We start from the raw sequence: 27,244 nt of genomic DNA, 5'->3' as shown, positions 1-27,244 counted from the left end.
GACAGTTCCAGTCTAGGGTGAAGGGACAAGGTCAGGGGACTGCAGACAGGTGTGTGTGATGCCTCCTATGTCTCCAGGGTCTGGGGTGGGCTCTCATCATTTCATCCTATGGCTGCAGCAGGGCAGGGATGAGCTAAAACACACGTACTTTTGGCTTTAAAACAGTGTTCAGATCAGATGAGCACTGAAATTCCTCTTGAGCCTGCTTCAGCTGCAAGCTGGGGAGCGCCGAGGGAAGCCACAATCTTCTCAGGAGAGGGCTGTGTGGGTTGTGGGATCTGGTTGCTCGGGGTCCCGAGTCTGAAGGTGTTTATTGCCCACTCTAAGCCCTCTGGCCATTTGCTCCTTCCCCCTTGCTTCCTGCCTGCTGGGCCATTCCTGTCCCCCCAGAAGGCTGGGAATCCCGACAGGAGCCAACTGAAGACTCGAGGACAAGCTCATATGCTCCATCAGAGATAAACCATTATCTGGCAGGGCTTCAAGTACCCAGGGTGCATTTCCTGCAGGTCTTTTGGGTGTTGAAGGACAAGCTGGGGCCAAGGTCATGCATTTATTCACTCATGTAGTTTATTAGGTAGTTGTGACATACCCGGCACTATGTTAGGTTCTGGGGATAGAAGAGGAACAAGATAAAGTGAGGAGACTGCTCTTTAGGGTTTTTATCTCTTGAGGACCATGCATGTCAGCAGCAGCCCATTCAGTTCATCTGAGATAGAGTGACTGCATCCTGGTCCAGCATCTTTTTGCTTTTCAGCTCCTAGACTCCCTAGAGTAAGAATCCTTTTAGCCAGGAAACAGCTGTCATGGCCAATTCTAGATGACATCTGCCACTAAATGCAGATGCTGGACCTTGGGTTGCAGGAAAACACCACCCCGAATCTATATGGAACTCTCAGGCTTCCTAGCTACCTTCAGGCCAGCATCTTTGAGGCACTGTATAATAGTAGTTTGAGGCCAGTGTCTAGAAAAATAAGGAGTCTGGAATTTGCTGCCCACTGCATCTTAGGTTTTAAACTCATTGTCTCTTGCTCATTTTTGCTATTTATTGTGTAGTCTTCCTGCCCCACCAATGGCTAACGGGAGGAAAAAGAGCTTCTCCTTTAACATCAAATCCTTTCTCATGAATCTGCCTCTCTCCTGGCTAGCATGGATCAAAGAGCTGAGAGAATGCTTGCAAGGTTGACCAGCTCCTGTAGAGACTCAGGTCTGGTGGCAGTTTCTGGCAGATTGAAGGAAGCTACTTCCAAAGCAGGTGCCAAATGGCTCACTGTGAACTCTGCCCTTGTTCCCACCCCATGTCCCAGACAATTGGAAATTGGTGGCTATCCCCAGATAGTGAGTTTCTGGCCAGTGGCTCTGGGAAGCTGAATGAATCCCAGAACCAGGATGACTGAAGACTTCAGGATATAGTTCTCCATCAGATAGGCAGCGTCAATGAAACTGCTCTGCACTGTTTGACCAATTTAAGTGGGCTTAGGAGGTTAACAAGGGTATGTCCTATCCCTGTCCTAACCCACCACAGTTTGCTGGCTTTGTAGTAACCTAAGACCATTTGGGTTATTGGTGTCAGATACCTTTTGATCTGGAGCTCTCTCTTCCACCTGCTTTCCCAGGGGCAGGATACTGGGGCATTTTCCAGAGGCACTCCATACAAGATGCTCAAAAGGACAATATTTAACCCTTGCTATTGTAGCCTGGGGACAGCCTCCCCTCCCCCAGGGCATGTAAGAGCAAAGGGTCATGTGGTCAGTGGATAACTCTACAGAAGTGACCTCTTTGCCAGAAACTATAGCTTTCTCCTTGATCGGAGTCTCTTGGTGGCAAGTTGGCCAGAGGACCTGCTTCCCATGGGCATGCAAGTGCCATCGCGTGGGGCCTGGCTCTGCGCACCCAGGAAGAGTCTGCAGACCCCCAGTCCTCCGCAATAACTCACCAGACCAGAAGCCACTGATGTACAGAGAACACAAGAAAAAAAATGTATTTTATGTGAAGAAAAAGTTTAAACTCTGTATACTGTATCAGCAGCTTTGTGTAAAAATGGCAATCAAGAGAGTCTAATATATTTAAAACTTTTTTTAAAAAGAAATCCTCGCGGATCTTTGATATTGTATTGGAGTAACTTTCAGGTAGCTCCTCGCCATGCGGCCATGGCGGGCTTGTGTCCAAGGTCATGGCCCAACCACATCCCAAAGGGAGTTGCTTCCAGCTGCCAAGGCCTGTGACGGAATTCGCTGTTGAGTTTTTAATTGAGATTATTAAATTCCTTTTAATAACACCTGTTAGTCTGGCTGTGGTCATTGCTGTGAGCTCTCTTGGACTGTGCTGAGTTGAATTCACAAAGAGGGAATGCCTGGGGTAGAAGGTGGAGAATCCCTGTCCCCACCACGGAAGACTCTCCCAGGGGCCCCTACAGCAGACGGAGCCCGGAGGTCTCAGACACGGAACAGATGTCTTTCCAGACTGGGAGATGGCGAAACCTGGTAAATTCGTGTAAAGATGAATGGCTGGGGAGGACCTTCACTCTGTCAGTGTTCCCTTTGGAATTAACACGGAGCCCTATAATATATATGTATATATTTCACACTTTCACAGGTTTGTCTGATGACCTATTTATATGTAACGGGGCTGCCCCTCCATTCTGTTCTATTCTTGGAGTGCACTGACCTGTCTGTCCTGTTCTCTCCACCCCATCCCACCCCCATCCTTTTCTTTGTATGGCTTATAGTAAGGAGATAAAATACTCCTACCCCACATCATTACAACGATACAGCAGGTGAGACCCTGGTTATCCTCACTTTTCCCTGAGGCAATAGAGGCGCTGCCAAGCTATGTGGTTGCACAACCCCAGACCACCATCCTTGTCTTTGTCATTTGCAGACATTTGTTGGTATCTTGGAAGAGGATGGCAAAGAGTACTTTCTTGGACCCTTCTGGACGCTGGATGCCAGAGCAGGGACACATGGAAGGCCCCACACCGGGGCTTAAAAAACTTATCAAACAGGCTGGGATGGGGAGAGAATGGGAAAAACAGAGGTATCTTTTCAGCAGCGGGCATTCACCTACTTAAACAGTTTATTGGTTTCTAAATAATAATGGTAAGCTCTCACATGTAGGCAGTACTTTACAGTTGTACCTATGCTTTCTCATTTACTCACACACAAAAAATGCGGCCTGAACATTGACTGTGGGATTTAGCATGGTGGAGCTCTTGATGAGCTCGACAAGAGGCTTTGGTAGAGCCAAGGAGGCGTAAGCTTGAATGGACAGGGTTCAAGAGAGAATGGGAGGAAAGCTGGAGACAGCACAGTACACAACTCATTTGAGGTTTTGTGCTGTCACAGTGAGCAGAGGAATGGGGAGGAAGGTCTAGCCGCTAGACATTCTAGCAGAATGTAGAGTCAAGAGAGGGTTGTTTTAAGATGAAAAAAGATTTTAGCCCTGGCCCAGTAAGTAGCTCAGGTGGCTAGAGCACCATCCCAACATGTCAACATTGCAGGTTTGATCCCTAGTCAGGGCAGATATAAGAATCAGACAATAAAAGCATGGATGAGTGGAACAACGAATTGGTGCTTGTCTTTCTCTCTTCCTCTAAATATTAATAAGTAAATTTAAAAAAAGATGAAAAATATTTTAGCATGTTTGCATGCTGATAGGGATGAACCAGTAGAGAAGGGAAATTGATAATACCAGGAGAGAGGAGAGAACTGCTGGAGAAATAGAGGTTAGTAGTAGAGTGGCTGGCCCAAATGGAAGGGACAGTTGATTGGTAGTGACAGAAGGCCCCAGTATGTAGGCAGAGATGAGGGTGGGTAGTTAGATGTGCTGAGAGCATGTGGAAGTTTCTCTCTGAACCAAACTCTGAGAGTACGAGAGAGGAAAAGGAAGAATGCATGAGGGAAATATAGGTTAGCCTGCACTTGAGATCATTAGTTAAGGCACAACTAGTCAGCCTGGTGGCGTTTTCTTTTCCCCAGCACTGCAGGGCTGCCCAGGTGCAGGTGGAAAGTAGGTTGGGGTTTTGCCAGGCAAAAACACGATGAAGGGAGAGAAGAGAAAACTACCTCAGGGTGTCATCAAAGAAGTGGCTATTGTGATAGATCGGTATCTTGAATGAATGAATGAATGAATGAACGAACGAATGATTAAATGTAGGGGATAAAGACGACCTGGCTTGTCGCGCCCAAGCTCTGATTGCCCTGGAGCAGCGAGGTCAGTGTGCTCGGGACCAGGCACCTGCCTGCCTCTCCAGTGCCTAGGTCTGGCCACCCCAGGCCTTGCAGGGAGGGCCGGCAGGGGGCGCGCTAGGATGGCGGGGCCTGGGTTCTTGGGGCTTCAGTTCGGGCTCTGCTGCCTGCGCGGCTACCCCGGGCCGCACGGGCCATCAGGCCCGTCCCCTCTTTAGGTGACTGTGAAGAGATCAGTGTCCCCGAGGGCCCGAGCAGGTACGACTACTTCGGAGGAGGATAGAGTCGTTAAATTTAAATTCCACCAAACAACGAGAACTAGAGCTAGTGCTGGACCGCAGCCCGCCGCCAATGCGAAGGCGTGGGGCGGGGCCGGCGGCGGGGCAGCCAATGGACGCCCAGGGGCCGTAGCGGCGTGCTTCGCGTCCGGACCCACCGTTAGGGGAAGACAGCCAATGAGAGGGCTGGGGCGGGGCGGGGCGGGGCGGCGCGGCCAATGGCGCGGGCCGGTTTGATTCAAAGGTGCCTATAAAGGCACTGTCGGCCCGCGTTCTCCCGAGCGTGGTCGGGTTCGTGCGCCGCTATGGCTTTGTTACCCGAGGGCCTGGACGAGCTGCCCGAGGCCTGCCTGTCGCCGTGCGGGCCGCCCAACCTGGCCGAGCTGTACAGCGAAGCGCAGCGCCTGGCTCTCGAGGAGCTGGTGGCGGGCGGTCCCGACGCCTTCGCGGCCTTCCTGCGTCGCGAGCGCCTGGGCCGCTTCCTGAACCCCGACGAGGTGCGCTCCATTCTGCGTGCGGCCGAGCGGCCCCGCGAGGACGGCGCTGCGGCGGGAGCCGAGGAGTCCTTCGGCTCGTCGCAGGACTGCTCGTCCGGCACCTACTTCCCCGAGCAGTCGGACCTGGAGCCGCCGCTGCTGGAGCTCGGCTGGCCGGCCTTCTACCAGGGCGCCTACCGCGGCGCCACGCGCGTCGAGGCGCACTTCCAGCCCCGCGGCGCGGGCGCGGGCGGCCCCCACGGCTGCAAGGACGCGCTGCGCCAGCAGCTCCGCTCGGCGCGAGAGGTGAGCGGCCCGGCCCTTCGGGACGCCTCGGTCCTGGCTGGGATGCGAGACCCTCTTCAAGCCTGGGAAACTGAGGCCTCTTGGGAGCGCGGGCCGGTGGCCCGGGGGTCCCCGACGCACCCCACCCTGCGTGTCACCCCTCGGATCCCTGGTCTAGGGGCGAGGGGGAGGAGTCTTGGTCGTGGAGAAGGAGAATCGTGCCGTACTTCCAACGCCTGACTTGCATGTGCTCTGGGAAAAGGGGACCAGAAATACTTCCCGTTTCAAATGTTAAACCAAACCCGATCGGCCGTTTTCCTGGCTGGCAGCCAACACTAGATTCCTACTTTCAGGGGCTTCTTAGGAGCTACTTTACTTAAGAAGTTCATTACCTAGGAGAAAGTTCCGGAAATGTCCCGCAGAGACAACTCGGGCATTAGCAATCTGTTGTAGCTAGTCACCTCCACGTGTCTTTTCTTGTAGAAAACAAACACATTCCAGAGTGGCAATACCTACACAGAGTGGAGGAACGTTGCTCCTTCTGTGAACGGGTGGGGCAGGAGCTTGCTTGTCCACTGGCCGGGTGATGCCCCAGTTAGCAGTGGCTTCCTCTAGTGCAGATCCTCTGCGTTAGGTCGACCCTACCTACTCACAGCGGATGTTGGTGCGGTTCTCACTCGTAGTGTGACACGGTATTGGGGTGCAGTGGGAGGTCTTGTCTTGGCGGAATGAGACTGCAGCAGAGTGCTGGGTATCTGAGGGTCGGGGTTGGGGGCGGGGGAGAAGGCAGCACGCCAGGTGGGTGGAGCAGGCACCTTAGCCCAGAGCCATGGTCAGCTGCCACCTTGCTTGTGGACTGGCAGTGCTCACCTTCCTGGCTGTCTGTACTGGGGACGTGGCAGTAAAACTCTAGGTCATGGTTAGACTTGCTTGGATGGTACTTGAGTGTGACTGTGGGTTACAGTATCTGTGCCTCAAGTGTAGTTGATACAGTAAGTCCAGGAACAAGCCCCGAGTCTCCCCGGTGTCCCTGATGCTGGCTGTTCTTTGCCTGGTGATGGGGTCGTAGCAGCTAGGACAGGGGTCCCCAAACTTTTTACACAGGGGGCCAGTTCACTGTCCCTCAGACCGTTGGAGGGCCGGACTATAAAAAAAAACTATGAACAAATCCCTATGCACACTGCACATATCTTATTTTAAAGTAAAAAAAAAACAAAAACGGGAACAAATACAATATTTAAAATAAAGAACAAGTAAATTTAAATCAACAAACTGACCAGTATTTCAGTGGGAACTATGGGCCTTTTTGGCTAATGGGATGGTCAATGTGCTCCTCTCACTGACCACCAATGAAAGAGGTGCCCCTTCCGGAAGTGCGGTGGGGGCCGGATAAATGGCCTCAGGGGGCCGCATGCGGCCCGCAGACCGTAGTTTGGGGACCCCTGAGCTAGGGGATACAATAGGCTAGTAGTGCTTTGCCTTTGGGGGAGTAGGTGTGGTCTCCAGCTAGGCCAGTATCAGCCCTCCAGTGCTGAGGGCCCTTTTGATGCTGCAGACGCTAGGGGGTTTAATGAGATTAAAAAGATGGAAAAAGGCTTAATTGTGGGGCAGGTGTGCATTCCCAAAGCCGACCTCCAAGACGGGAACTTGGGCTCTGGGAACTTAAGAAAAAGTAATGAATGGATTTCTATGAAAGAGAGGGATTGCCTTAGCATCTCGCGGCTCTATTTTTTAGTGGAGTTAACAGCAGAGGGAAATGGTCGATAAGCTCTTAGGCTAGGGTTAGAAGGGGGAAGGGGCTCCAGGCTGGTGCTCAGACTCTCCTTTGTCTTGGGGCCGTTCTGTAATGCTGACATTCCTGGGTAGAACCTCCTGTCCCATTCTGTGCACTAGTCCAGCCACACTCTTGTATCTTTGAGATTATGTGTTTGGAACCGGGGTCACTTTAGCCAATAAAGGTGGTACATTACCTTTAAATCCAATAAGTACCTGCTCACAAAAATTAGGGGATCAGAGACCGTGCGGATATTCTAGTGCTTTCAGCCTTTTGTATAGTGCATTTTCACCAATGAAATAAAAGTTGAGTTTGTGTCTCATTCGCATAGTCGAACAACTTTCTTTGACTTGTCGTTTGCTTTTCTGATGTTCTTAATAAAAAAAAGCACATGCTTCTTTTTTTTTATCACTTCATAGTCATTTTGAGATATCTCCTAATTTTTGTGAGCAGTATATTTTCAGCGTCTCTGCCTTATGACTAATACTTGCTTATTCAGTGCCTATTGTGTATCAGACACTGTGCCAGGGGCTGGGGCCACAGGTCGAGGGCATGGTCCTTGCCTCCACCTGCGAGTTGGCAGTCTGCTGCTGGGAAGCCGAGAGGAGGTGGCTACAGGTCATAGGGGAGGGGCCGAAGAAAGAAACCCTCAGGAGTGGTGGTGACCTTAGAGCTGAGGCCAGGAGGATGGGTGGGGCCTGCCGCCGCAGGACAGGGACTGGCCCAGAAGTGTGAAAGGACCTGGCATGTTTGGGAGGCAGCCAAGTTCCTCACGCTGGAGCAGACTGAGGGTTAGTGGTAGGATAGGAAGCTGACGGGGGCATGGGCCAGACTGTCACTAGCTCTGCACACTACTTGAAGTAGGAGGGTGGGTTACAGAGGGGTGAGACTGGTATCCAGGATGGTTGTAAGGAGGGGCCATCGGGATTATGAATCAGAAGAGGGTCTCTGCTAAGACAGTGCTGGGGCAGGGGGTGGGCCAGGGGAAGAATTTTAGGTGGAATTGACAGGATTTGGCTGTGAAATTGCTATGTAGCCTGAATGGACGGTTGTGGGTTAGGGTTCATCCTCACCCAGGACTTATGCTGCTTTTGAGCTGTTTAGATTTCTAGGGCATCTGGCACAGAATAGGTGCTCAGGAGGTACTGTGGAGACCTATCATGTGCACCTTTGATCGTTCAGCTACATCATTTTAGGGGGGTGGGTAGGGAGGGGTAGCAAGGAGGATTGTGCAGGAGTTCAGGTGATTCTGTGTGCCTTTCCCCGCAAGCACTTGTCCCACGGTGGGTGTGACTGGGGCTGTGAATCTGCCTGTCCCTCTGGCTCAGCTTCTGTGTGCCTTTCAAAGTGGGCATTCCGCCATACTAAGTAAGGTACAACGTTTGAAAAGCACACGATTTATGTGCAGCACGGCTTCTGCATACAGGCTGACTGTTGAACTTGTGCTCAGCCGAGCTTCACCAAAGCTGGAAGAGATATGGGCTGCTTTGGACTTTTTGAGAGCTAAAAAGTTTGCTTCCTGAAGAGTTTGTAGGTAATTTTGAACTATATAGGATTTTCTCTTACGTACCTACTCTCGAATCTACTGCTTACCTTTGTGCTGGGTGATGACTCACCGGGTTCTTTGCCTCTGTTGCCATGTGAATCGGTGTTTGTGCAGGTCCGGCTCCCACAAGTCAGTTGGGAGTGGAGACCTTGCTAGAGGTGCCGCGAGCCCTCATTGGGCCATGTGGGTATATACGGGCTTTCAAAAAATCCTGATGCACGTGCCAGAACCTCTGCACTGGAAGAATGAACCAAAACTAATTGAGATTATTACCATAGTGGGGAGGGAGGAACAAAGAGTCTCTGAATGTACCTTGTTTTGTAGATTGGATTTTGGAAGCAGGCAAATGTTTTCGTGTTTCCAAATAACTCAGAATGATAGCCTGGCAACCCCCTCCCCTCAAACACCTTGATGCTGTTCCTTCCCTTTCTAAAAGCCCCCCCCACACACACACACACTTCAGGCTGGAACAGTATGTAACAGTATGGAGAAAATGCAGCTGTTCTATGCTCTGTCCCTCTCGGGCCAGTGACAGACTGGAGAGGCACTGTGCCACTCTGCAGCTGGTGGCTCCACCAGCACGCTCATCTGATACCTGAATTGTTAATCTTACAATAATAGCCTCTGAAATCTAGACAGAACACACACAAACAAATTCACATGTTTTTGTTGTTGTTTTTGAACTCTGAAGATGATATCATGATAGTTCCAAGGAGAGAATTTCGGTTCTATTAAAAGATATAAGAAATCGAGAGAAAATATATCTTTTGCTTTAGCAAGAGGGTCTTCAGAAGAAGTGGGAAGAGCCCTAGGGAGTTGAAGGAAACCGACTCTGGGTGTCATGTGGGCAGTGGGGATTCAGACGGGCGCTGTTGACCACCGGACAGGTTGGCCTATCTTTGTATGTGTGCGGAACTTTGGTAGATTCCAAGCTTGTTGCACATGTGTCCTTGCTGTAGGACTGTGGGTGGGGAGGGAGGGAGGGAAACTGAGGTGCAGTAGGAAGGGGTGATTGACACGAACATCTTGCTTCACGCAGAGGAAGAACTGGAATGACAACTGGAATGACCCAGTGAGTAGCCCCTTGAGGCTGCTCATGTGCTGGGTGAGGGCCGGACCAGCCCATCGAGGGTGCCTGACTCAGACTTCAGAGCTGGAAGGGGCCGCGTTGAAGGACACTCAGTGCAGATAGAACGGCTTCCCCGGGAATAGTGGCAGAATCGGGACCAAATATGACTACCTGCCATATGAGGCTCTTGATGCTAGGAACTGTCAAGTGGTTGCATGGAGTCTCTTGTTGACTGAAGCCCCAAATGCTACAAGATATACGTAGTGTTACTTGCATATCATGGAGGCTCACAGAACTGAACTAACTTGCGAGAGGGTGCATAGTGCTTGCAAGTGGAAGAGCCAGGACCCATGTCCAGGTCTGATTCTGCAGCCTGTTCACATAACACCTTTGTTTCCCAAGAGATCCCGACTTGGCTCTTTCTGAATTAGCAGTGCCACCTGCAGGAAGGGTGCCCCCTGCCCTAGGGAGGTCCAGGTTTCCTTGGTGCTCTGGTATCTGTGAGCATCCTCTGGTGGGCTTGCTCCCACGTACTACTCTACTGCCCCTTTCGGGATTTAGTCCGAGCTCGAGACTTGAAGACTGAACATGGTTAGACTTCTTTGGAGTAATATTTAGTTTAACACTTTCCCGCATAGCTCTGGAGTCACACAGACTTGAGTTGAAATTCCAGCTCCTGCATTTGCTTAACTGTGTCACTTTGAATGAGTTACTTAACCACTGCAAGCTTTAGTTTTCTCATCTGTGAATTGGGGATAACAATTAATGGGGTTTTGAAATCTGTAGATGTCTCTTTAGAGCTTTTGTGCAAGAAGACATGTGGAAAGATTCCAGTGTAGCATAAACACGGTTCGTGCCCTTCCCAAAGACCAAGAATAGCACAGAGATCGTGACTGTAACTACATGGACCACGAAATCTCTTGGTAGAAATCAGCAAGGGATAGTTGGTAGGGCACAGTAAAGCTTGGGGTTTTGTCACCTGCGACGGTGACATGTGATTGACACACAGGTGTGGCTGCTCCAGATGTGGCTGGAGAGGTGTAGGGACAGTGTAGGGTACCAGGCATGACTGACTTGCACTGAGTTTCAGATGGGTGTTGACGCTGGAATAGATTCTCGAAAGTCACCACTTAGAGATTTCTAGCACTAAGACAGTGGGCAGGCTCTGTGCGGCACAGGCTGGGACGGGGCAGTACCACAGCGACCGTGCGGGCACTTGATGACCATGACATGCCCCACTTCCTGATGTGTCTCTCCTTTGTCCATCAGTCCAGATGTACTTCTGGGCCCACCGCCTGCAGCTTGAGCACCAGCACCTGGGGGATGTGTCTGGTCTTGGAAAACAGGCGCTCGGCTGACTAGTGAATGAGTCCAGTCATTGCTTAGCTCACTACAGAGACTGTCCCCTCAGACATTTGGGAAGCCCCAAGTCTAGTTCAACTCTACAGAGCTTGGTTGCGGGGGCGGGGGACTGAGGAGGGAGTCTAGGGGAACAGGGCTTAGATCTTAAGGAAGGAATGACTTCCTACTGATTCCTTCCATGGATAGAGCTGCTCCTTCTATAGAAGTCTTAAGAGTCCTGCTTCAGTAAGAGAGGAGGGGACGTTGGGTACAGGGGCATTTGGGAGGAAACGACTCCTTCCACCCTCTGAACACGCTGCGGGTGTTGGGGACCAGCAGTCAAATCCAGTTATTTTCAATACACACGGGCTTTAAAACCAAGCAGTGAAGCCAATAGCAAATGAGACGCTTACTTACTGCGTGACAAAGCTGGTGTTTGTACAGTTGTTTAATGGAGTTGTGAATCTAAATTCCTTTTGGCAGGTGATTAATACTAATGGCCGTGCTCCTGGGCCCTGCCTCCAGTAGTTCTCCAGCCCTCTCTAACCTGGCCAGCCGGGCGGGCTCCTTGGTTGTGGTGCCGGGGGCACCCTGGGTGCACGTCCATCGGCCCTGTTGCATGTGTCACCCCGGCTCGTCTCCTGTCTTCCTCAATGGACTGGGTTTCTTGAGGTCAGGGATTGGCCGTAGTCCCTCAGTGCCCCACACCATGCCGGGCTCATGGTAGGCTCACTGAGTACTTGAAGGAACGCTGGGGTATGAGAGAGCCACGCAGGCCTCTGTTCTTCTAGCTTTCTCTCGTGAGCTCCTCAGTACACCTGTGCGTGCGGAGTCCCTTTGGGGAGCTTTTACTGCCACATTGGAGTCACTTTCGAAGCTTCTATCTCAGGCTTCTTTCTTTTCCTGGGTTCTGTTTGTGTGAACCTGAATCTTCCTCTGCGCCCCCCCCATCCTTCCCTCTTCTTCCCCGCCCCCCCCAGCCCACGCAGTCCACTGCGTGGCTCTCCAATGGCCCCTCCCCTCCTCTAACACTCGTTGCTTCCATCGCTGGAGCCTCTGCCACTGATATTTCTTCTTTAGGTCTGTGGTTCCCCTAAACGCTTGCTGACCCCGAAAAGTAGCTCAGTGCCCGAGTTGCGGGCACTTGGGTAGGTGGAGCTGTGTGGGAGGAGGTGGGCGGGATCCCCACCTACCCAGCCTCTCCCAGCATCAGCGTCCGGCCCCTTGGGGTCCTCGCTTTGAACCCATTCTTCTTCCCTCCATTGCCTATGGGATATTGATTCCTCAGTGGGCACTCAAGGCCTTCTGTGATCTTGCTCATGCATCTCTTCCAGTCACGTCCTGTTGCTCCTGGCACATGCATGCTCCACGTGCCAGCCAAACTGGTACATACCCCATCATTTCCTACGTCTTCCTCTGTCATCACAGGGCTTCCTGCCAGAATGTCCTCCCGACACTTCTGCCCTGTCCAGACCTTGTCTGTGATTCAGCTCAGATGCCCTGCCCCCAGGAGCCGTCTCTGCCCCTTGGTAAACAGAGTCTGTGGTGTGTCCGCCACTGCAGGAAGAAGCTTGACTGCCCCCCGCCCCCTGAGTGTTTCTCTTTAGTTGCCTCTTACAGTTTCTATCACTTTACTTCCCTGCATCCCGGATCCTCCCTTCGCAGGTAAGTTGGATGTCGGTCAAATTCTTTATAACCATCTGTCTGCCTAGTCCAGGGATTCACCCACAGGAGACTGTGGAGGGGTGTGGGCTGCGAAATTGAACGCTGGTTCCAGCCTGAGCCCCTTCCAGCTTAGTCTCATCTGACCCTCACAGCAACCCTTTGACACGGATGCTGGTATCATCCAAGTCTTACAAAGGCTCAGAGACATTAAGCGATTTGCCCAGGGTCGTACAAGTAGTAAGCCACAGAGCTGGGCTTTGTGTGCCCAGGGTTTTATGCCTTTTAACCACTGTGTTATGTGGCCTGCGTGAATGGGGTAAAACCAACTCAAAATAGGCTGTATATCAGGGGTAGTCAACCTTTTTATACCTACCGCCCACTTTTGTATCTCTGTTAGTAGTAGAATTTTCTAAACGCCCACCAGTTCCACAGTAATGGTGATTTATAAAGTAGGGAAGTAACATTACTTTATAAAATTTATAAAGCAGAGTTACAGCAAGTTAAAGCATATAATAATAATTACTTACCAAGTACTTTATGTCAGATTTTCACTAAGTTTGGCAGAATATATTTTTATAAAACAACTTACTATAGTTAAATCTATCTTTTTATTTATACTTTGGTTGCTCCGCTACCGCCCACCATGAAAGCTGGAAGGCCCACTAGTGGGCAGTAGGGACCAGGTTGACTACCGCTTATGTACATAAACCCCGCGGAAGGTACAAACTTCTGAAGATGCCACCAAGTCAGAAAGAAAAAACACTTTTTATTTTTTAAATTACTGTGCCCAGTGGGTTTCACTGTGCCCTTTACCAAGACTAGCTCACAATTGGGGTTTCAACAAGATTCAGGGTGAGACTGCTTCCGGGTAGCTCAGTTGGTTAGAGCACTGTCCCGATATGCCAGGGTTGCGGGTAGGCACATATAGGATCAACCGGTGAGCGTATAAATAAGTGGAACAACAAAATCAGTGTTTCTCTCTCTCCTTCCTCTCTCTCTAAATCAATAAATTTTAAAAATGACAAAAAAATTCCACAAAGGAAATTGTTTTAAAAAAAAAAGAAGAAGCTTGGGGAGGGGAGGGAAAGGGAGAGGCAGCCGGAAAGATCACTTGATCTCCCAGACTCTCATAGCGGTGGCATTTCAGGGGCTGGCATTTCAAGGTCCCTCCTCAGGGTGGACAAGACCCTGGGGTATTGGAGAACCTCCCCGTCTCTGCATTTCTCCTTAGCCTGCCCCTCCCCCAGATACTGATCGGGTAGTGCTTATTTATTGGGTGCTGGCCTGAGTCCTTTCTGGCCCGAGATCGAATCAGCCCCATTCAAACGCCTCGGCTCCCATAGATGTGAGACCTGTAAGTAAATTACCCTAACATTTAAAAAAAAAGTTAATATGATGCTACAAGACCAGTGTTTACTGTTGGGGTTAGGGAAAGTGAGAAGCCCTGCCCTGGCTGGATAGCTCGGTTCGTAGAGCATCTTCCTGACATGCAAAAGGTTGCAGGTTCGATCCCTGCTCAGGGCACATATAGGAACAGATAGATGTTTCTCCCTCTCTCTCTCTCCCTCTCTCTCTAAAACCAATACATAAAGTAAAAAAAGAAAAGAGAGAAGCCCTTCTAGCTGCAGACTGTACAAGGGATCCCTACCGTGGCCCCAGGGAGCAGTTTCCCTGGCTAATCCACTGCCTCGACTCGGTTTGCAGGGACTTGTTTCTAAGACATCCCCACGGCCCTGCCAGGAGTTAGCTGAGTCCACAGTTTCAACCTGCACAGGGTGTGATTAGAGGCTTTGTGGCTGGAGCAGCCTCTCGTTAGCAAGGAAAGCTCGGCGCTGGCGGATGGCTCCCTGGGTTCAGTCGTCTGAATGGCTCAGTCTGGACTGGCAGAGTGAGTCACCGCACGGATGCTTAAGGGGTCTTGTGTACCTTGCACTTCATGTAACATAGTCATTTAGTTCTCACTGCAAACCTATCTTGCAGCTAAGGAAACAGACAGTCGGAACAGCTGTAATTTTCCTAGAGACACATGGCCGAGGGAGCCCTTAACTGTAGTGGAATGCCAAGTGTGGGAAATGGATTAGTAGGCACGAACGGAGCCGTGTCTCTGGGGAGAAGAAAGGCCTAGTTGCGCTTGCAGACAGAATCCTTAGCTGTTTCCCTAGGTCCGTGTCCCTACTGCTGTTCTTGGGGGCTTGTACTGCAGACGGATTAACTATAGAGACCACCATTCGCAGAGGGGAGGCTGGTGCCGTGGGAGCCCCTGGTGGGGTCCTGACCAGTGGAGGGAGTAGAACGTTAGGAAGATGTAGTATCAGTGTTCGAGGCAAAAGTGGCAGGATCTGCCTGCCTGGTGTGATCGTTTTCGTGCCTGAGTTGGTGGTGGATGGGTGGGCCCGTCTCCACTGTAACAGAAAATCAAAGCTCATGACCCCAAATTAGACAACAATCAAAATCACAGACTTAGAGCATGTTACACCCAGAAGGGGTCTCAGAGAGATCTAAGGTTTTATTTACTTCTTTTCCAGACATGGGGAGCTGAAGCCAGCATGGAAGCAGCAGGCCTAAGATGATGGTGTGCTAGCCACAGAGCCCGGGCAGCTTGCTGGTCTGAACTGCGCCCATGAGACAGGGCTTTTAGTAAAAGAAGCGAAGTTGGGTGGAACAGGTTCACAGGCAGGCAGGGCCGTGGATGAATGCATGTTTCTGAGACATCAGCCATGGGTTAGCTGGGCCAAGTTCAGGGTTGTAGGCTACAGTGGCCCCCGTGTCTTCAGAGATGGAGAGGAGTCCCCGGTGAGGGAAACTCCATACTTCAGACGCAGAAGGAAGGAGACCGAAGGAAGGGTGGGGAGCCTTTCCCGGCTCGGACAGGGGCCCAGAGCCCGAGCAGGGTGCTGTAAGGCGGTGTGAGCTGACGCTTGCTCTTCCTCTGCTCACCATGACCCTGCAGGTGATTGCGGTGGTGATGGACGTGTTCACAGACATCGACATCTTCAGAGACCTGCAGGAGATATGTCGCAAACAGGGAGTTGCTGTGTACATCCTTCTGGACCAGGCTCTGCTCTCTCAGTTCTTGGATATGTGTATGGATCTGAAAATTCATCCTGAACAGGAAAAGGTTTGTGTTACACTGTTTCTGGCCTCACCACAATCAAAAACAGGACCTGCCTACATGACAGTTGGTAGTGGTATCCCTGTTACAGGAGAGGGATCGCAGGCTGTGAGCGAAGTGATTTATTTGCCTGAAGTCTCGCAGAAAAGAAACGAGAGTCCGGATTCAAAGCTTGGCCTCTGCCTCACCTCGTGCTGCCCCCTCACCGGGAGCCTGGCTGTTGACGTCCAGGGGCTGCCTCAGTAGCAGCTACCTCTGACTGTAATGCTGGCTGGCTCGGATTTTAAATTCTTATTTATTTATTTATTTATTTTTTACAGAGACTGAGTCAGAGAGAGGGATAGACAGGGACAGACAGACAGGAACGGAGAGAGATGAGAAGCATCAATCATTAGTTTTTCATTGCGCGTTGCAACACCTTAGTTGTTCATTGATTGCTTTCTCATACGTGCCTTGACCGCGGGCTTTCAGCAGACCAAGTAACCCCTTGCTGGAGCCAGCGACCTTGGGTTCAAGCTGGTGGGCTTTTCTTCAAACCAGATGAGCCCTCACTCAAGCTGGCGATCTCGGGGTCTTGAACCCGGGTCCTCTGCATCCCAGTCCGATGCTCTATCCACTGCGCCACCGCCTGGTCAGGCTGGTTGGCTCGGATTTTAATCATAGTGACCACCATTTATGGAGCTGCTCTGTCCTTGGCACTGTGCTAGGCTCTTGACAAATGTTATGCAACTTAATCCTCACAGAAGCCCTATTGAGTAAGAGGCATTCTACCTACGCTTTAGATCAGGAAATGGCGACAGAGGGAGCGCAGTGTCCACAGCTGTCAAGGAGCGGGACTGGCTTTGACTCCCCGACTGCCATCATGGTCACAAGGCGCCTCTTGTGTCTCGTTATTATAAAATTAGACTTTTTATGTCCTTCACTCTGAGCATGAAAGTATTTGAGCTTAAGAATTTAAATGTAATGTCATACAACTTAGCTAGCTTGATTTCTTTAGTGGAAAGAGGCAAGAACAATAATCATTTATTTCACCCATTTATAAAAAATTAAGCTACTTAACTTGTGAGCTTAGAATTTAATTTTATCAACTTAGTTCCTCACCTACTATGAGTCGTTCTTGGTACTGAGAGTAAAGCCATCAGCAAAGTAAGCAGAGTTTGGGCTTTAATACTGTAGGTTACTGCACAGGGGAAATAAAGTTACAGCCTTGTTATTATCAAGCGATTTGGTTTTGCAAAATTTCAGCTATTTAACTTCTCCCATGGAATTCTTGTTGGTTGTTTTCCCTAACGAGGAATCTGAGGATTGGGTTTAATTAGTAGTTCGTAACTTGTCGCTAGTGCTACAAAGCCAATCATGATGGAGGTAGGCTTGGAGCTTGGAGCTTGGAGCCCCAGTGAAATGAACTAGCCATGTGACCCAACAGTCAAAAAATGAGATCAGGTGGACCCAAGGAATATGCAGCCAGGCCAGGAAAAGCACATGCCCTGTAGCCATGTGTTCAGTTGGTGACTGCTCACGTAGAGCCAGGTGAAGACACTGAGGGGTCAGCACCCCATTTCAAGGCAGTCTCTGTAGTTAAGGCGCTGGGTCAGCAGCAGGAAAATCACAGAATGGTCCTAGCCACAATTTGGATCAAGTGATTGGCTCTGACCCATCTACTTGGCAGAAATCTAGGAGTTCTGCTTGCCTACTCAGTTGGGCACTGCTGGTTGGTGCCTTTATGGGTGTCCCGACCCTCCGGAGGAGGGGCAGAAGGGAGGTCTGTACCTCTGGCCTCACCAGTGGTCATCGTGTCTTAGCTCCTCCCAGGGCAGCGCCATCGTCCCAGGCTGCTCCTCTTGCCTGGGCGGGTCTGTGCTGGTGAACGTGTGCCCTCACCCGGTGGGAGCTGACTCCCCCCAGTGGTCATCGTGTCTTAGCTCCTCCCAGGGCGGCGCCATTGTCCCGGGCTGCTCCTCTCGCCTGGGCGTGTCTGTGCTGGTGAACGTGTGCCCTCACCCGGTGGGGGCCGACTCCCCCCAGGCCCTGCTCTGCGGCTGGTTCAGATGGTGGGTGTCCTGACTGTGAGCCCGTGGTCACACATTGGTGAGCAGGCCTCAAAAGTGCTTTGGCCAGAATCACAGAAGCCTGCACAACATTCAGATAAGTGCTGAAGAGAAAGATGCACAAAACCAAGCCTAAATCTGCCCATACTGATATTTTTTAAGCTTGCTCTTATGTGTTGATCCTTTGAAGCTCTGCTTAGTAATCATCACCTCCTTCAGGAAGCCCTCCCCTGCCAGCTCCATGTGTACCTCTGTGGAAGTTATTCCCCCCTTTTTTTTAAAAATTTCCATTTGAAAATAATTGATGATTTACAAAGGAGTTACAAAAACAATATAAGGAGTTCATGAATACTCTTCACCCAAATTCTCTAAATGTTACCATCTTACACATTTCAGTACAGATTTGAAAATCAAGAAATAAGCTTGTGGCCCTGGGCGGTTGGCTCAGCAATAGAGTGTCGGCCTGGCGTGCGGGGGACCCGGGTTCGGTTCCCGGCTAGGGCACATAGGAGAAGTGCCCATTTGCTTCTCCACCCCCCCCCCCTTCCTCTCTGTCTCTCTCTTCCCCTCCCGCAGCCGAGGCTCCATTGGAGCAAAGATGGCCCGGGCACTGGGGATGGCTCCTTGGCCTCTGCCCCAGGTGCTAGAGTGGCTCTGGTCGCAACAGAGCGACGTCCCGGAGGGGCAGAGCATAGCCCCTGGTGGGCGTGCCGGTGGATCCCGGTCGGGCACATGCGGGAGTCTGTCTGACTGTCTATCCCCATTTCCAGCTTCAGAAAAATACAAAAAAAAAAAAAGAAATAAGCTTGTTAGAAAACTCTTATTTGAGCTAAGGATCTTATACATTTCACTAATCATTCCACGAAAGCCTCTGTCTTGTCCAGGATTCAGTCCAGGACCACAGCTGGCACATACTTGTCCTGTCTCCTTAGCTTCCTCTCGCCTGGAACTGTTCCTCCTTCTTGGTTTTGTTTTTTTTTTTAAGTTGTTTTTTTTTTTTTTTTTTACAGAGTCAGAGAGGGGGATAGATAGGGACAGACAGACAGGAACAGAGAGAGATGAGAAGCATCAATCATCAGTTTTTCGTTGTGACACCTTAGTTGTTCATTGATTGCTTTCTCGAATGTGCCTTGACTGTGGGCCTTCAGCAGACCGGGTAACCCCTTGCTCGAGCCAGCGACCTTGGGTCCACGCTGGTGAGCTTTTGTTCAAACCAGGTGAACCCGCGCTCAAACTGGTGGCCTCGGGGTCTCGAACCTGGGTCTTTCGCATCCCAGTCCGACGCTCTATCCATTGCACCACCACCTGGTCAGGCTCCTTCTTAGTCTTTTAGGGTCTTGACACTTTTGAAGAATATTAGGCAGTGTTCTGTAGAATTTGTGGTTGTCTGATGTTTCCTCATGGTTAAATTCAGATTATGCATTTTGTTGAGAATACCACTGAAGTGATGTTATGTCTTGTCATCAATTTTGTTTTTTATTTTTTATTTTTATTTTTTTAAGTAATAATAGATTCATGGAAATTGCCAAGGTAAATACAGAGGTTACCGTGGACCCTTCACCCAGTGTCCCCCAGTGGTCATGTCTGTGTGACTTACAGTACGATAGCAGGAGCTGGAAATTGACGTGGGTGCAATGTGTGTCAATAGCTCTGTGCCGTTTTCTCACATGTGTACATGTGTGTAACCACGTGCCGTTAACATACAGAGCTATTCTGCACCACTGAGATCTCCCTCCTGCTTCACCGGATTGGTCACGTCCCCCGCTCCCCCCACCCCCGGGCCCTTCTCCCGCCGTCTTTAACCCTGGCAACCACTCATTTGTCCCCCTCTCGGTAATTTTGTTATTTAGAGAATGTTATATACATGAAACCATCTAGTATCTGATGTTTTGAGATTGGCTTTTTCCCCTGGACATAAAGCCCTTGAGGTCTGTTTAAATTGTTGTATGTATCAGTAGTGGTATCTTGGTAGGTTGTACCATAGTTTAACTGTTCACCCACTGAAAGGCATTAGGATAGTTTCAGTCTTTTACTATTAGGAATAAAGATACTGTGAGTATTTGTGCACAGGTTTTTGTGTGGCTGTAGATTTTCACTTCTTTGGATGATGTTAGTTAGTCTTGCTATAGTTTTCAATCATTCATTACTTTTCTCTCTCCTGTCCAGTCCCTGCAGGTCAAGAGTGGGCTTTATAGCAAGAAGCATGCCTTGTATCTCTCTTGTCGCAAGACTTGGCACACACATAGTAGGGGCTTTGTGGAATGAATGAGAGAGTTACACAAAAATCTTAAACACTTAATTTGAAGGTGTAAGATTTCTAAAGATATTTAGCTACTGATCTGCTCCAAAGAATGCAGATTGTCTTAGTATTTTGCATACCATTGTATATACATTTACATGTGTCATTTTATAAAGATAATTATACATATACATACAGTATGTAGCCCCAGTGAGTCACCAGGGTACCTTTCTGGTAAATACATACTTATAGGAAATATGACATTGCTGATTAAGCCATATGTGATATGAGTGTTTCCTGTCTCAAGTCCTGTATTAGAGAAGGCTCATTCTGTGTTCCCTATACCTTTATGGTGTTGGGGTAAGAAGGGGTTGTTATTTATTAGTGATCCTATTAAACAAAAGAAGTAGGAAAAATACCAATTTAGCTTCTTTAAGCCTTTGTTAAGATGTTACTTATTACTAGTGTGTTTCCTTTGATAATTTAATCCCCTGGCTTTGTTTCAAAAATCATTTCTTGGATTCTGTTTAGTATCACCAGAATGTGAGTCTTCTTTTAGAGCAGTAAGTAAGGGTCTCAAAAATAAATGTAGAAACGGGCACATGAGAAGCTGAACTGAATGCGAAGCAGCATGACTTGAGTCCCGAGAATACCTGGCTAGAGTACCAGGTGCACTGTCACCGAGTGGTGACCGTGACCCGCTCTGCCTGGCGTACTGGGTGCACTGTCACCGAGTGGTGACCGTGACCCGCTCTGCCTGGCGTACTGGGTGCACTGTCACCGAGTGGTGACCGTGACCCGCTCTGCCTGGCGTACTGGGTGCACTGTCACCGAGTGGTGACCGTGACCCGCTCTGCCTGGCGTACCGGGTGCACTGTCACTGAGTGGTGACTGTGACCCACTCATCAGCTTATAAATTTGTCTGTTTAGGAATGTAAACTAAACCTTCTTGTCTTAATCATTTGTTCATTAAACTGTTCATTTCTTTTTCCCTACTCTCCTGCAATAGCTGATGACAGTTCGGACTATTACAGGAAATATCTACTATGCAAGGTCAGGGACCAAAATTGTTGGGAAGGTTCACGAAAAGTTCACACTGATTGATGGCATTCGAGTGGCTACAGGCTCCTACAGGTAAGTTCCTCACCCATCCATGCTTATTATTCTAAACTATTTAGAAGGAGCATGCCATGGGAAGGTGAAAGCTTTTTCTCCCCCTCAACACAAGGCTTCCGGCCAGGCAGTCTGTGATGTGTACATCTGTGTCTGAGTAGGGTCACCAAAGCTTCCTCCCATAGGAGGTAGTTGGCACGGGGTCACCTCCCCTGCCCTGCCATCTGCAAAACTAAAGTTCAGAGGTTGAAATTTACCTGGAGACCCGACGGTGAGCAAGTCCTAGATTCGAGCCTTGCAGGCCAGCAGGGATGACTAGGGTTGATGTGACAGGAGCAGTCTCAGGTCTTGCCCCTTGGGTCCGTGGAACCCGTCCCTGCTTATTTGAAGGTAAGGACAGTCTTGGGCATGAGCATCAGTGCAGAGGGCAGAGCCGAAGCTATCCGCTTACACTTAAATCCTTCACCTTGCTTCCAGCCTTGTAATCTAGTGCTTTAGCCTGGAAAGTGCTGACCCGTGCCGGCCCCACCTCTGAAGTCTCGTCTGGGCAATGGCATATTCGGGTCGGGTACAGGGCAGCCGAATAGAGGGTGGAGGTAATGAGTGGTTAACATGAGTTTCAGAAGTTGATACTTTGCCATTTTTTCTCCTGTGGCTTCGATGTTTGGCCATCTCTACATTAGATTGTCTGAGGGGGTGTGAGGTGCATCTGTAGAGTTTAAAAATTGAAAAACTAGTTTGTTTGTTTTTTTTGTATTTTTCTGAAGTGGAAATGGGGACAGACAGTCAGACAGACTCCCGTATGTGCCCGACTGGGATCTACCTGGCACGCCCACCAGGGGCGACGCTCTGCCCACCAGGGGGCGATGCTCTGCCCCTCCGGGGCGTCGCTCTGCCGCAACCAGAGCCACTCTAGCACCTGGTGCAGAGGCCAAGGAGCCATCCCCAGCGCCCGGGCCATCTTTGCTCCAATGGAGCCTTGGCTGCGGGAGGGGAAGAGAGAGACAGTGATGAAGGGGGGGTGGAGAATCAAATGGGTGCTTCTCCTATGTGCCCTGGCCGGGAATCGAACCCAGGTCCCCCGCATGCCAGGCTGACGCTCTACCGCTGAGCCAACCGGCCAGGGCCGAAAAACTAGTTTTTGAAGAAACACATTCCTGAGTGATAATTATGTGTCAGCCCTGGATAAAGGTGGACAACGAGGCAGTCAGATGAAGAAAGTATTGACGCCTTCTCAAACAGTGCCGTCAGTGCCGGGAAAAAGTCATATTCTTCTTAGACTTCTTTTTATAAGAAGTTTGTTTTTTTTTAAATTTTTTAAAAATTATTATTATTATTTTTTTTTTTTGTATTTTTCCGAAGCTAGAAACAGGGAGGCAGTCAGACTCCCGCATGCGCCCGACCGGGATCCACCCGGCACGCCCACCAGGGGGCGATGCTCTGCCCCTCCGGGGCGTCACTCTGTTGCAACCAGAGCCACTCTAGAGCCTGAGGCAGAGGCCACAGAGCCATCCTCAGCGCCCGGGCCAACTTTGCTCCAATGGAGCCTTGGCTGCGGGAGGGGAAGAGAGAGACAGAGAGGAAGGAAAGAGGGAGGGGTGGAGAAGCAGGTGGGCACTTCTCCTGTGTGCCCTGGCTTAGAATCGAACCTGGGACTCCTGCACGCCAGGCCGACACTCTACCACTGAGCCAACCAGTCAGGGCCAAGAAGTTTTTAAATAACAGGAGGAACCTAGACCTTCACCCAAAGTAGGATTTATCTATAATAGCCAAACGTAGTGCGACTAGTTTTTGGCTATTCTAAAATATAAAGAAGTACCCTCTACAAATGAAAGATGCTACCATTGCAGCTGAGGATGATGATAGCTTTCATTTGTTGCGGACCCTCAATCATCCTGGTGTTAGATAGGGGTCTTAGTGACGTGTTCTCATTGAGGGTTCCCACCAGAACCTTCCTTCTCTATCAGTGGTGTGCTAGCAGGTGCAAAAAGCTGACTCGAACTCTGCAGACGGGATTTATTGACTCACATGACTTCCAGGTGTAGAAAGGTGTGGGTCTTTTTGACCTAGAGACCACACATTGATCAGAACACTGTCTCCTGGCTTCTCTAGTTGGTCTTGATTCCCAGTCACGCTCTTCATTTGAAGGCAAAGATGCAGGCTTTCACACCTGGCCTTTAATAGCTGTCTCCCAGAGAGAGTGACTTTGTTTCTCTCAGCACTGGTATCAATCCTTGAAAAATTACTTGGCCCGAGGCAGGTCCCATGCCCGCCCTGGGTAGCTCTCCATATCTAAGGGGAAAGGGTAGTCTGGCCAGCCTGGGCACATGCCCACCTCTCTTGTGGTCAGATGAGGTGCATACTGAAGGCCTCAGATAGGCGGGGCTTGGGTTCTGTCACCAGAGGAGGGGGGAGAGAGAGAGATGCTGGACAGGTAAGTACACCGGCCTGATCAGCTCTAAATGTGTTTCCAGCAACAGCAGCATAGCACCGTTAGAAAAACAACAACGTCTTCTTTGTGACAGTGGCAGCCTTGGAGGGGGCCGGGGCCCTTCCCTGGCCACTGTTAAGGACTGGGCCTGCTCTAGGGTCCACCTCGCTTCCTGCCATCAGTTTCCTCACTTTGAATGTTTAGAGTGCTGGCCTAAATACTTTAAAAACCACACTTTGTTCTTAAAACTCTGAGGCTGAGGATGTGTTGGGTTTGGTGTGTTGGCCTTTTTACATTAACCTGTACACGTCACGTGCCTGTGTTAAGGCTGGTTGAATTCACACCACCTGATAGACGTGCTGTCATCAGAGTTATGACTCTTATGTAGCAGGGTGTCTGGGCTTTACTACTCAGGTTGACAATTACTCAGGTTGACTAAAATTGCTTATTCTTAGCAGCTTCTGTTTGTTTGTTTTTAATCCTAAAGTTTTACGTGGACAGATGGCAAATTAAACAGCAGTAACTTGGTCATTCTGTCCGGCCAAGTGGTTGAACACTTTGACCTGGAGTTCCGCATCCTGTATGCGCAGTCAAAGCCCATCAGCGCCAAGCTCCTGTCCAGTTTTCGCATCAGCGGCAAGTTTGACCATCTGGTTGACCGGAAGCCACCGTCCAAGGAGCCCACCACGTTGGGCACTCTGCTGCGGCTGCGGCTGGCCCGGCTCTCGAGCACCCCCAAGAAGGTCGAGCTGGAGTGTACGGCGCTCCCCGAGGGCAGGGCAGTGGGCGGGCGCCACGACTCTGAGTCCTCCACCATCAGCGAGGGAGACTACGTCAACAGCCACAAGGACGAACCAGAGGGCGGAAAGGTGGCCGATGCCTCCACTCAGACAGAGCCAGGGGAGGAGACGCCAGCAGTGAGCGTGAGTGACTCGGGAACGCAAACCAGCACTGCCATCGCCAGCGCTGGGACCCAGACCACAGTCGCCACCAGGGCAGCGAGCTCCCAAACTGTGGTTCGGCTCATGGCGGCCACCACCCAGACTCATGCGGATGAGCATGTTCCCTTTTCTCAGGGAGCCCAGTCTAAAGAAGGGTCACCTGTATCCAGGATGTCTGTGTCGAGATCTTCCAGTTTGAAGTCTTCCTCCTCGCTGTCTTCCCAAGGCTCTGTGGCAAGCTCCATCGGCTCCCAGACCTCCATCAGAGCCGCTGACCGTGGCTTTCCCGGACACCCCAGCTACTGGGGCTCCCCCTACTTTGACTCCCTTAGAAACTTGAATAAAGAGCGGCAGCTGCAGTTATCTGGCATCCGGTCCCGGCTGCACCATATGCTGGGCATGCTCTCCCGGAGAGCACTTCTTACTGAACACTATCCTGGCTTCCATTCTGGAAACTTCACCAGAGCCCCGGTTAATTTGCTGGCTGTCAGAGACATTGCACTGTACCCCTCCTATCAGTGACAGCTCGGCGTTCAGAGCCTCCTGCCACCCCACTTGCAGTAGATGTCATCAGAGCATCTGCTTTACAGAATGTCCCCTGTCCCTGTTTGTCTTTCAGCTGACTTAAAGTCACCCTGATTTTCTTTGAATTCTGTAAACTACATATTATTTTATATGCTTTTAATTTTATTTTTGTCATGCATAAACCAGCTTTTGGTTTTAGGGTTTAAACACTATGGGTACATTTTCTTTGCACAATTTTTAATATTGATATCTCTTAAAAACAACGTTTAGGTGTTCTCAGGTTAATTCTGATAGGAGACATAAAATATGTTTTACATTTTTCTAGATTTGTATGTTCTTCTTTTTTAGATCTTTGAATCACTAGTTTTTATGATCAAAATTCTGTTCAGCATAAACTGTTTCTTAATTGTCTCTTCCTTAGGGTATATGAACAACTTTTCCTTGCTGATTACTTGAGTACCTTTTTTTTTCTTTTTTGCTTTCGGGCATTTTCTCTTTAACTCTGGGAGCGTGTCACAAGTAATACACCTAACAGCTATTTATGCAACTTTTCAATATTGTGTGGAGAAAAAGTAGATGATCCAAATTGTAAAAGAGAAAATATTTACTTAAATGTTAGAAGACATAAAGACGCAAGCGTCAGGGTCACCCCTTTCTTAGCAACGTGAATACTGACGTTACTATCTCTATAGTTTGAATGGGGACACTTGCCAGAAATTGCAGATCTTTTCATATGCCTCTAGTTTGTCTTTTTTCAAAGAAAAGACTTGAGCTGTTTAGACAACTACCTTGGTTTTCTGCTTCTGTGCCACAGAAAACCTCAGCTGCATTGCTGGATTCATCCCTGATACTAACTCTAGTGGCCCCACGGGCTTAATTTCATCAGGTGGGTGTATTGGCAATGATTTAGCAATCTAATATGCAGGAGTAGGGGCAAAGAGGACACTGACAATTATCCCAGATTCCTAGTCCATTGGCAGTCATTGCAGCTGGTTTCTACACCCTGCTGATCACGGTCACGGCTGTGGCACCCTGTTGTTGTCTGGTCTCATTTGCATGGACAAAGGGAAGAGAGTTGAAAGATGGCGTCTTTCTTCTCCTGATCTGGCTAGAGCAGAAGAGGTCTGTAATGGGAAAGGGTGCTCTCTGCCATGCCACATACACACGTGCGGATGCACCCAGATCCTGAGCACTGCAGGTTTTCATGTGTGCACCAGACTCCCTTATGGGCACCGGGTTATTTGCTGGGTCAGTTCTATAACCCAGGTTCTGAAGCAGACAGACAACTGGTTCGTGTCCGGTTGTGAACAACTCGGGCCTAACCCTCAAGTAGATATGTTAGTTGAAACCACTTATGGATTTTGATCATTTCCTATGTGTTATCTTTGACCCTCACAACAACATAGTGTTGGACAGCTGTTATTCCCAAGTTTCAGGTGAAGAAATCGAAGCTCAGATTAATTAACATATTCAAGGCCACGTGGCTGACAAGTGGTGACACAGATATACAGGTTTTCAATTCTAAGTTCAATCCTTTGTTATACTACTGTTTCTTTACAGAAACTATGGAAGCATTAGAGGGTGTACCTTCAGAAAGAATGGTGAATTGAAAATAAATTTTTTTTTTATAATTTTATTTTTAATGGGGCGACATCAATAAATCAGGATACATATATTCAAAGATAACAACTCCAGGTTATCTTGTCGTTCACTTATGTTGCATACCCATCACCCAAAGTCAGATTGTCCTCTGTCACCTTCTATCTAGTTTTCTTTGTGCCCCTCCCCCTCCCCCTTTCCCTCTCCCTCTCCCCCCTCCCCCCGTAACCACCACACTCTTATCAATGTCTCTTAGTTTCACTTTTATGTCCCACCTACGTATGGAATAATGCAGTTCCTGGTTTTTTCTGATTTACTTATTTCACTTCGTATCATGTTATCAAAATCCCACCATTTTGCTGTAAATGATCCGATGTCATCATTTCTTATGGCTGAGTAGTATTCCATAGTGTGTATGTGCCACATCTTCTTTATCCAGTCATCTATTGACGGGCTTTTTGGTTGTTTCCATGTCCTGGCCACTGTGAACAATGCTGCAATGAACATGGGGCTGCATGTGTCTTTACGTATCAATGTTTCTGAGTTTTGGGGGTATATACCCAGTAGAGGGATTGCTGGGTCATAAGGTACTTCTATTTTCAGTTTTTTGAGGAACCA

General features: G+C 49.5%; 1 protein-coding gene across 1 annotated transcript; it reads left to right on the top strand.

The window, feature by feature from the left end:
• The first annotated feature begins 4,747 nt into the window (after positions 1-4,747).
• On the top strand, positions 4,748-26,800 carry FAM83D (family with sequence similarity 83 member D). The gene is made up of 4 exons (XM_066387816.1): positions 4,748-5,244; positions 15,569-15,736; positions 21,027-21,151; positions 24,049-26,800. The coding sequence occupies exons 1-4, from the start codon at positions 4,768-4,770 to the stop codon at positions 25,022-25,024; spliced, it is 1,746 nt and encodes a 581-aa protein (XP_066243913.1). The 5' UTR covers positions 4,748-4,767; the 3' UTR covers positions 25,025-26,800.
• Positions 26,801-27,244: the final 444 nt, after the last annotated feature.

Source organism: Saccopteryx leptura, chromosome 5 (genome assembly GCF_036850995.1).
Source record: "Saccopteryx leptura isolate mSacLep1 chromosome 5, mSacLep1_pri_phased_curated, whole genome shotgun sequence".
Classification (NCBI taxonomy): domain Eukaryota; kingdom Metazoa; phylum Chordata; class Mammalia; order Chiroptera; family Emballonuridae; genus Saccopteryx; species Saccopteryx leptura.
The sequence above is the reverse complement of the archived record's forward strand: the minus strand, read 5'-3'. Positions and strand labels throughout refer to the sequence as shown.